General features: G+C 37.8%; 1 protein-coding gene across 1 annotated transcript in view; it reads right to left on the minus strand.

Annotated features, from left to right (window-relative positions):
- The window catches only part of LOC107727309 (zinc finger E-box-binding homeobox 1-like), a 59,999-nt gene that overhangs the window by 14,943 nt on the left and 33,311 nt on the right, over window positions 1-11,745 (minus strand). The window contains exon 2 of the mRNA XM_016537143.1: window positions 601-768. Coding sequence (XP_016392629.1) covers window positions 601-768 — 168 coding nt within the window. The remainder of the gene's footprint in view (window positions 1-600; window positions 769-11,745) is intronic.

Genomic DNA, 11,745 nt, shown 5'->3' on the forward strand with positions numbered 1-11,745 from the left:
ATTCTAATATGCAGATTTGGTGCACAAGAATCATTTCTAATTATCATCAATGTTAAAAATGGTTGTTTAATATTTTTGAGGAGACAGTGATAAATTTTTTCATGATTCTTAATGAAAATAAAGTTCAAAAGAACAGCATTTATTTAATTAAACACATTTTTTGTAACATTATAAATGCCTTTATGATCACGTTTGATCAATTTTTAATGAGTCTTTGCAGAATAAAAGTATACATTTTTTATTCTTCTGATTACAGAAGTTGCATCTTTAAATTCATCCCCTTTAAAGCATCCCAGTCACAGCCACACACATTCAGACAGACGTCTTAGGCTGTTGCGTCACTTCTAGCACTGTTTTTGGAGCATCCTGCCACAGGCTTGCATTTTTAAGACAACGTGTCAAATTAAAAATAGTCTAACTTTTAAAATATGCATCTTGATACACCTTCATTCTGTTCTATCTAGCTGTTTTTGAATGCAAAACGTGTCTTATGCAAACACTCCCTGAGAAACTAGTCTGATCAGGATCAGGTGAACTTGAAATGAGTCTCGATAAACAGAGCTTTCTTGCCAATTATATATCACAATGGGGCGGGCTTACCATCATCCCATCTGCCGTCAGGGTCGACGGTCCCATTAGGGTCATCATCAGGGGCCACACTGTCACAGTCAGCCCCGTCCAGGAGACTCCCTTCCTCCTCCACGATGTGAAGCTTATCGTCATCATCTGAGTCTGACTGGCCCTCCAGCACATGACTGTAGTTACTCACTGCAAAGACACAGAGAAAACACAACACTTAAAGAGAATGCTAACATATGGAGCCTGCAAGTGCTTGCAAACCGCAGAAGGCTTGATGAAACCCTTGAATTCTGGAAAGACGCTGCTGGTGAAAATGACTACAAGATTAAAGAGAGACACAGCAGCTCAGATGAAACCAATTGTTGAAGCGGGAGAGATGACTAAAGAGATGTAGAGAGATGAAGTGTACTTAAGGGAATAATTCAGTTAAATGCCAAATAGTAGTGGAGCAGCTCCTGCGTTTTTCAGTGAGTCAATGAAACAAGACAAAGAATCACTTGAGATTGAATCAATAAATCAGAATGGCTCGTGTTAAAACCATTTGTGGCCACACGGTCCGGTGTGGACACAGTCAGACGGTGTAATCATATCATCTCTAACATGTAATGACGATCAAGGTGCTGTAATTGTGAGATCATTACTGTACAATACTAGAAACATATCTTCTTATAGGTGTGCCTTTTGTAATGATTAAATGCCTCTTTACTTTTTTGACAAAGAGGAGGGACAGGTTGACCTCCATTTCAGCAGCACAAGAAAGAGAGAGAGAGATCGAGCTAAAACACCATTGATTTTCTGTAACAGGCCAGACGGCCTTAATTAGTAATGTGTGTGTTTGCATGCTAGGCTAAGTGTGATTTGACATTCTATTAAAACAGCGGATGACGGAGCGGTAAGCTCACCTAACACGTTCTCATTCTGTAAAGGTAAGTGCTGGCAGGACAAGGCCTCTAATGGAGCATGCATAAATCAAGCAGAAATTGAATGCTCGGATTTATAAATTCAGCTAAAAGGGAGACTTTTCAAACCCAGCGACAGGAAACATCTAGCACTTCTATATGTCTCGGATTGAAGAGTTTGTGGCCACCTGAGGAATCTGTATTATTTTTAGGGATGGGCATTCCAAGCAAAAATAATATTCGAAAATCGCTGGGTATTATTCGACTATTATTCGAAAATCACACCCCTCCCCCACATGCACGCACAAACACCCATAAACAGAGATAGAGGGTGTGTGCGTGAGACAATGTCTTCTTTGACAGCTTTTAGGTGCGTTATTGGCAGCGCAACATGAACGCGTCACCACCGCATCAGCACGGAAAACATGGGGAAATTTTTTAAGACAATAATCACACAACCTATTCGATATTCTATAATTAAATCAACTAATCGAATATTCGAAAATCGTGACCCATCCCTAAAATAGTTAACCCAAAAATGAGAATTCTTTCATCATTTACTCGCCCTGTGTTGTTGTTACTTCTGTGGAACAAAAATATCCATATAATGAAAGTCAGTGGGGTTCAATGTTCTTTTGGACCCCACTGACAAAAACAGCTGAAACATTCTTCTAAATATCTTTTTATATTCCACAGAAGAAAGTTTTGCAAGTTTGGAGAAAAGTGAAGGTGAGTAAATGTTCCAAGAGCATGAACTATCCCTTTAATTGGTAAAAAAAAAAAAAAATTCCATTAATTTTTCCTAATACAGGTATCCACACATGCACACATCACACAATGAATATGACGCAAGAGACTGGTAGTGATTATCATCGTAATATGTGTGAATCCTTGTTGACCATACACAGCAGGTGTGTATTTTTTTTTTGCAGGGAAAGGAATAGGTGTGGTGAAAAACCTTCCTCGTCCTCCTCCTCTCTCTCCATTTCTCTTGCTGTTCTCACTCTCCGTCATTCTTCTTTTCCACTCATCTAAGTACATCTCTCTGGCCAAATCAATTTTCCTTTGAGAGGAGCAAAGTCAGCAGAGGGGCTGGCCGTAGATTCACACACACACACACACACACACACACACCTCTTCTACTGGGCTTATCTGGCACATTTACATTGAGCTGATTTTGTGCTTTTTGTTGCACACGTTAACCAACTCTCTCTCTCTCACACTCTCAATCTTTGTTTATTTCTCTGGGCTGCACTTTCATTCTCCACCTGTTCTGTGCATGTACAAACCTCTTAACCTCTTTCTTTCAAGCTCCATCTTTGGTTTTAAGGTCATGGATCACAGCAAAGACCTGTGGTGTCTATATATGTACCTGAAAGTAGAGTCTCAATGTAGCTGTGGTTGAAAAAAAGCTGTCAATTAACAAAATGAAAAGAAAAGTGTCACACAATTATAAAGATAGACCCATCGCTCACTAGCCACAAGTTCTATCAAACCTATCCGAGTGATGCACGGATCACCACAACAGTCAATTCGGTGTACTGTGAAGGAGATGCTACCAATCCCATCAGGCTGTTCAGCCAAGGGAAGCAAGCGGTGTGGCTAGTCAGCAGAAGTAAGAAGTAAAGGGACAGCAGAGAGTGTGAGAGCTCACTGTGAATGATCCATGACAAACAGCCACGAGCCTTGTTCCGCCGTTCCACATGAGAGATTTCATTACAGCCTTCAGGAGGTACACACAGGAAAGGTGACTAAATAAACGCTTTACCAAGAAAGGAATAGCTCACATTATGCAGGAGCTATAAGCTAAAACTGTGTAAAGGCACGGGAAGAACAAACTCTACTAAATAAAAATACATACAAGACAGCATGAAACATTTAACATCTGTGCCTCAAAATAGAAAAGTCAGAGCTCAGAAAAAAAAAGTAAATAAATAAAAAATAAAGATTACTATGCATATTTTTTTTTTAAATGTCTGGCCCTTAGGTATTTTCTGGCCAGGAAAAAATAAAAATAAAAATCTGTATATCATTTTGTGAAAAATTCTTATTTTCTCTCTTATTTCTTATTTAATACATTTCTCCTATATGAATTTCTGCTTTACTTTGTACAATACTTTGGAACAATATTTCTAGTGAAAAGCACTATACAAATACATTTGCATGAATATGCTTTTAAACAGAAATTAAATATTTAATAAATGAAATAGAAAGTATATATTTTCTGGATAATATTTTAATGATTTGTTTGGATTTATTTAGCCTAATGACAATATAAAAGCTAATTTAATATAGGAAACCACCTTTTGTCTTTAAAATATCACTTGCTTTCTCACACAGTATACTACAGTTCAAAAGTTTGCAGTCAGTAGAACTTTTTTTTAAGAAATGCATATTAATACATTTATTTAGCAAGGATGCATTAAACTGATCAAAATTTACATTTATCAAAGAATCCTGAGAAATAATATATGCCCGTTTCTACAAAAAATATTAAGCAGCAAAACTATTTTTAACATTGATAATAATAAAAAAAATAGCTTCTTGAGCACAAAATCAGCATATTAGAATGATTTCTGAAGGATCATGTGACACTGAAGACTAGAATAGTGGCTACATTTTTAAACCGAAAGAACAGGAAATGATGGGGGAAAGGCATACTGAACTACAGCTCATTGTATTTTTAGCATGCACGCTAACCACCAGGCAAGGCTCTACTATTACTCCCTTATATAAATGCTTGCTAAATGTATTTCCTATCTCTTAAAATATCACATACACTTGTCCAAACACTGACATTCCTCCGAAAACTTCAATGATCTTTGCGTGTGTTGTCGGCATGCACAGCACTATGAATATGTCAAGTCAGCCTATGAAACCATTAGCCTAATGAGTTTACATTCCTACTAGTCAATCAGTTTTGCAGCTATGCCTCATCTATGGATTTTACAATTAACCCAGTGAAGTGATGTGTTGACTGGGCAAAAACTGGCCTCCAATCTGCTACTCTGTAATACCTGTATGATAAAGGCTGAATTCCCAGAACTCCAGGTGATTCTCAGAAGGTTCTATTTAAAGCAAACACAATCAAGACCCCTTAATACCCCATAGGGCATTGCCAGTGACATCTGTCAAGGCACACCGATAAATGCCTCTAAAAGCGATCACTAAACAAGTACACATTTACATTGCGACTCACCTGGGCAGAGCTCAACTGCTTGTTAGCAGTACAGTACATCAAAAATATGGAGCCTTTAAATAATAAATCGAGCCTTCACCCATTTAAACTCCAGCTCAGATAAAATACACATGAGACTCTGAGGCAGACAAGAGTTATTGATTTGTCATTTAAGAAGGTGAGCTGCAGGTTTCCCATGAGTCTTTGCCACTAACAACATTCTCATCTGCTATTTACCCTCTCAATCTCTATGTAGAGGTTATTCAAGCACAAGCACGATGTGATTTAGAGAAGTAGGACATATTACTGGATCAAAATTAACAACAAAATCTAGCAACTGATATTAAAATTTGCTACTATATTGTCCAAACAAATGTAAAAAAAATCTAAGAACAAAAATAAATCATTTTAAATGCTACAAGTGAATTTAGGTGTCATAACATTATAATATACAGCATGAAAATAGATATTCATTTTAAAAAAGTGTTATTAACATAAGTATTCTTAAAGATCAACTTTAAGGAAGCATAAGATGAGTACAAAGGTAATCTAAATGTAAAAATACGGGAAATGAGTACAAGCATAATCAAATTTACAATGTTAAAAGATAAAACAAGAATAAATTACATTTTTAAAATATATTAAAATTGGAAACAATTATTTTAAACTCATAATATTTCACAATACTACAGTTTTTACTGTATTTTTGATCAAATATATGCAACCTTGGTGAGCATAAGAGACTTGTTTCAAAAACAAAAAATCTTACCAACCCTTAACCTTTGAACACTATAAATATCCTATAATAACCAATACCGATTAAATAACACATATCGTACTGATATATTGTGCATCCCTACTAATGTATTGAAAACATGAATGCATTAAATACATAAATCTTCTGACCTTTGCATAGTTTGCAATTTTAAGAAGATACACAGAATTAGCCAGTAAGAATCAAATGTGCTAAGAGAACAAACAGTGCGTTAAATCTTTCAGGAGTGTCTCTTCTGGAACACTCTCTGCAGAACATATTAATCATTGTGGCCTGTGGTGTAAGAAAATAATCGCTGGGGCACACTGATACCTCGCTCAGGATTCTGTTCATGGGATTTATCACCAATGAAGGGATCTTGAGGGGGGCACAAGAGCAGTAAATTACAGCATGCTTTCCTCTTCACAGCGACAGCCACGTTTGTCCCTCCCAGAGTCTTGAGCTCTGCATTGCTGTGTTTTTTTTTTCACCTTTGTATGGAAAGTAACTGGTTCTATACCTGTAAGTCTGCCTGAATCAACAAATGACAACACGAGGTGGGTGATCTCCACAAAAAAAACTTAATGGCCTGTAATTGGGTTTCTATTGCAAACACAGTTGTCTTTAGGGCTTAGGTACGTATCTTTTTCCAAAGCTATCTTTGCGGCGAGAGAATGGGTGTTTGTTTTAGAAGGAGGCTACAGTAAGAATGGATAGTTGGGCTTTTCGTTCGTTTGTTCGTCCAGGAGTGAGAGTGCTTCTAGTTCGCTCCTCCAACCCTAGTGAGAGAAGCTATGCGTGGAATGTCCAATCATAACACTCTCCCTGAGTGGCTTGACCATAACGACAGATCGCTGTGTCGGCTTTTTTTTAACCTTCATTACAACAGGCACATACTGCACTGTTGCTTTTCAGCTGCAAAGACTAATTAGTGGTGCTTGCTAAGAAAGCCATCGCTGTTACTGCTGCTCATACTAGTGTTAGACTTAGTGTTATTTGAACAAACCTCTAAGATATTTGTCTCTCACTATTTGTAATATGGACTTGAATGATTCCTCAGATCACATGTCTTGATGAGGAGAGGTGTGCTGTTACTTTTAAAAGTGATTTGTGTGCGATATTGACAAAAAATGATATCTCTATTTTTGGGGATTTTTTTCAATAACGATAATTAAAATTTTGCTGAGTGTGTTTTTGTGCTGACACCTTGACTGGTTTAGTCCTGTCATGGATAAATAAATATGATACTACAACTGCCAGTAGGTGGCGGATAGTGCCTTAATGAGTGATTCATTTAATCGTTCAAAAAGGCTGATTCGTTTAGAAATGAAGCAAGTGACTGTCTTTATGAATGGATCATTGAATCGTTGACCCAAATGATTTGTTCAAAAACGAATTCATTCAGGAACAAAACACCATAGTGTTGCTCTAAGATGTGCAAATATTCTGCTCCAGCTTTGTTTGTTGGCAAAATGTTCACTCAACTTCTTGTTTGTTATATAAAATCAATATCACATTCACGATCGGACACATATGCTAATATTCGGGAAAACGTCACTCTTGCTTGTGTGATATTACATAACCTATATCATATCTTATAAATATAAAAAAACAAAAATCCATTTAGGGATAATTTTTGCTTTCATAACTTGAATTATATGGGCATTATAATTGCATTAGGCTTCATCACGCAGTGAATGATTTTGGTCTTCAAGACGTGTTTTTGTTTGCTTTTTTGCAAAGTCAGTGACATACTTGATAAAGTCACTCACACATCGTTTAAACAACAATTATAATATTATTGTAGACGATAAATATCGCAAGCCCCTAGATTTGACACGCAATTTTTGTCTGGAGCCACCTAGAATATCCTAGCAACCGACTAGAAACTCACTATAAAACTTAAGCAACAGCAAAGTAGCACTTTAGCATCCACTCAGAACTCCTTAAAAACCACATAGCGAGAATCTAGTTAGCCCTGTACAAGCCATTTTGTAATACAAGTACCAATGGAGAGGATGATGGGAAATCAAACCTGCCGAGTGAATTGATCCAGATGGATGTTCCTGTCAATAACTTTAAAGTTTGTAACTGTAGCAGCTCTAATAATTATAAAACGCATAGCTGGATTTGTGATAGTTCGAAGTATAACACACAGAATCAGCATTGGAGGAATGAAGAAGACACACCCTATGCTAGAACTTCGCTATATATAAACCGAAGCTTCAATACACACAAACACACACTTCTGCTCTTATCTTGAGCTAGAGGTGTTCAAAAACTGTAAAATAACAATGCAGAACTGGAAAAACCAAGTAAAGCCTTCTGGACCATACATGCTCTGACTGAATGGCAATCCTTTAGTATGCACAAACTTTTTTTCACTGGCAAACACACACACAGTGCTTCAAACCACATCCCCACCCAGCATTATTTTCTCTCACACATACACTAACCACAACAAGACAGAGCCATTACATCAAACAAAAGCCTGTCACCACACACATCTCCGTGCGTATGGGGAGTGTGTGAACCCACTCCTGAGAAAGACTCGGATTCCACATGCGGCCCGTATCATTATGTTTCTGTTTTCAGAGGCTGGGATTCGGGCTGCACGCTCTGCTATGGGCTGTAGGGGGCAACCTGTTCCTAAGGAGATGTCACCGAGGCAACAGAGGCAGATGGAATACAGCATGGCCCAGTTTGCAAAGCATTTAGCATTCATGTGATGTTCCTGATGTCAGAGATGACAAGAGATGTGAAAACTAGGGACGTGCTGACATTCAATTCCGGACGATACCAATAAGCCAATAATTAGTTTTATTTGAAAAGTGTTTTTTTTTAACTTTGTATCTGGACTTTAAAATGGACACGAACCTCAAATAATAATAATTATAATTATAATATTTTTGTGTTATTTCATTTTATGTAATATTGTTATTGTCATATATTGCATTATTTTTTTATTTAAAATATTATTATGTTAATAATTATTATTATTATTGTTTTAACAATTTTATAAAAATGAAGACAGACATATTACTGTTGTGATTTATAACTGTACTGCAAAATAGACAATGAATATTTGATAATTATAATAATTATTTTAGTTTACAAAACAAGTTACAATACTAAAATTTATGTCTTAAATTCCTTCACTTTCAAACATTTAAACATCAAGATTTTAACATTTCCGGAAAAGTAAAAAAGTAAAAGACAGGAAAAGTAATCAAAATCCAAAAACAAGCTGAAACCGGAGTCTAAAATAAAATGTCTAATACTGACTGTTATACTGACATCCCTATGGAAAAACCTATGGAAGATCAAGTATATATTCGAACCCGTTTCCTGCAAGAGCACCATGGCTCAACATATCTTGAACATGTGCGCACCTAAAGGCCAGAGCCCTGACATGCTGGCTTACAACTGTACTGTAAATACATAATATTCACGCTTTTACATCTCCTTTACCTTGCTCTCCCATGCTTTTCTTCCCACTTCCTGCCCTCTGGGTGTCAGGGATGGCGGTGGCGCCACTTGCCCTGCTAAAAGCGTCACTTCACAAGTGCATCATTATCCAGCCAATGCTTAGAAGCTAATTAGTCGCAGCAGGCTGTCTCCTCTATTCATTGAAGAAGAGCACATGTCAACCACAAACACACTGCGAATGTACACTTAGCTTGACTGCAGGTTCTTATGAGTGATAGAAAAAGCGTCAACACTGATGTGCTAAGAGAAGGAATGAACAGCAAGGAATATGTGTGTGTGTTTGAGCAAGGGTGACAGAGAACTTACATCTGACCACACATGATGCATGTCTGGCCTTCACATGAGACTATGTGAGTGAATTCTGAGCTAATCTTGCTTAGAGCAATTGGGTTCTTCTAAATAAGGTCAGAGAGTGTGGTCATACCTGCGCTATGATAACAAAGCCCACTGCCTCAGTTTGTCAGCTTTAGGATGTTTTGGTTTGAGGTGAGACTGACCCCATTCACAGAAATAATACTCTTTCATATACGTGCTGATAGTCTAAGGACTCTTTTCAGCTCTAAACAAAGTGTCTGAGAGTAAGTTAAACCGGCAAGTTTGTGTTTCATGGCAATGCATTCATTACCTGTTAGTGAAAATATGGGCGGTATGCTGCGGCACTTATTCATTATCAGAGCCTGTTCTGTATCTGCGCAGTGCAAGACTTTGTGTCTGTTCATGTGTTTGTGCTTCACCGTTCTGTAGATATAAAGAGGAAACATCTGCCATGCCCGCTGGGTAGTCAGTCAGTCCTGTACCTGCAGATATGGTTCACTAACCTGAATCTATCTTCTTCAGTTTCTCTCTCTCTCTCTCTCTCTCTCTCTCAATTTCAATTTCAATTTTCTGATTTTTACGCCACATTTACTTTCAGTGTACATTGATTTGATAAGGTCATAGGTTTTACCTCCTATGCCACTTTCAATAAGTTTGTAGAATAGTCCTTGGTGCCAAATTGAGTCAAAAGCTTTTTTAAAGTCAATAAAGCATGCATATATTTTACGCTTTCAATAAATTTGTAGAATTAGAATTAGAGTATGTAATGTATAGATGTGATCAGATGTACGGTAATTTGGTAAAAATCCGATTTGGCTTCTGCTCAGTACATTGTGTGTGGTGATGAAGTCTAATAGTCGAGCATTTATTATGCTACAGAATAACTTTCCCAGGTTGCTGCTCACACAGATGCCTCTGTAGTTGTTAGGATCAAATTTATCTCCGTTTTTAAAGATTGGTGTTATCAAGCCTTGATTCCAGATGTCAGGGAAGTAACCTACACTCAGAAGCACATTGAATAGTTTTAGAATGGCCAGTTGGAATTTACTGCTTGTGTGTTTTATCATTTCGTTTAATATCCCATCATGTCCAGATGCTTTTTTGAGTTGGAGGTTTTAGATTTTTTCTTTAAGTTATTTATCAGTTATTGGGAAATCTAATGGGTTTTGGTTATATTTAATTGCTAATTCTAGTTTTTCCAGTTGGTTGATTCTTCTCTCTCTCTCTCTCTCTCGTCTTCATAAACAGATCAGACAGAGGTTCAGGGCCGCCCATGGTCAGCAAGCTGGATTTAGATGCTAACATAACACACTTTGTTCAGGGTGGGAAAGTCCCGTTGTCAAGGTAACTCTACCAAAATTAACACAGACAATAAAGAAAGCACCAAACTGTTGTATGAGGACACACAGACCTGACCGCACACCTGTGTCAACAGGAAATGGGGATTTCTCTCTCTCCCACTCAGACTGCAACACATGAAATATATGACCATATACATTAAATATATATTCAATCTTTCAGTCATCAGTTTTTCTGCATTTACTGTGCTATTTTGGGGGAAATTGTACATAAATCTGTGGAATGGACTGAAATAAGAAAATGTGTCACAGTCTTCAGCTGGTGTGCCCATGATGGCCACCAGATGACACTGTGTTTTCTGTGAGCACATTGCTTGTGTTGTGTTTGTTTGGTGTCATGTGCTCTCTCCTGTCTATTGTCTGACCCCGCCCATCTTGTGACCTCGTTATTGTTTCAGTGGGTTCACCTGTGTCTCCCTCATTACCCTCCTCATTTGCTCCCTATTCATTCTCCTTGTGTTTGCAGTCCTGTGCTTCTTCGTTGTCGTATATGGTCTAATGTGTCTGTGTGCTCCTTGTTTTAGGGTGTATTCACACCAGGAAAGTCCGCTAATTCACTTGCTTTGGTCCGGACCAAATACAATGTTGATTTTTTTTGTTTGGTGCGGTTAGTTCACCCAAAAATTAAAATTAGGCTGTGTTTTACTCACCCCAGAGGCATCCTAGATGTATATGACATTCTTCTTTCAGATGAATCCAATCGGAGTTATATTAAAAATTGTCCTGACTCTTCCAAGCTCTATCATTGCAGTCAGCAGGTGTTGCAGTGCTTCAGTCCCAAAGAAGTGAAATAAAAAGCACCCATCCATAAAAAAAAAAGTGTCTCACACGGCTCCGGGGGGTGAACAAAGGCCTCCTGTAGCAAATCGATGCGTTTTTGTAAGAAAAATATCCATATTCAAAACGGAATAATCACTTTAATCTAGCTTGAGCCAACAGTTGTACACGGAAGCAGCTCCGGGCGGATGACGTATGAGTTCAGCGCTGCGCATGTGCTGGTGAGTCTCGTGAAAACCAACGTTTGCAACTGTTTACAACAGTGAGCGCAAGCTAGATTAAAGTGATTATTCCGTTTTGAATATGGATATTTTTCTTACAAAAACGCATCGATTCGCTACAGGAGGCCTTTGTTCACCCCCCGGAGCCGTGTGAGACACTTTTTTTTATGGAAGG

This window comes from Sinocyclocheilus rhinocerous, unplaced genomic scaffold, assembly GCF_001515625.1.
Source record: "Sinocyclocheilus rhinocerous isolate Xijiao unplaced genomic scaffold, SAMN03320098_v1.1 scaffold186, whole genome shotgun sequence".
NCBI classification, from domain to species: domain Eukaryota; kingdom Metazoa; phylum Chordata; class Actinopteri; order Cypriniformes; family Cyprinidae; genus Sinocyclocheilus; species Sinocyclocheilus rhinocerous.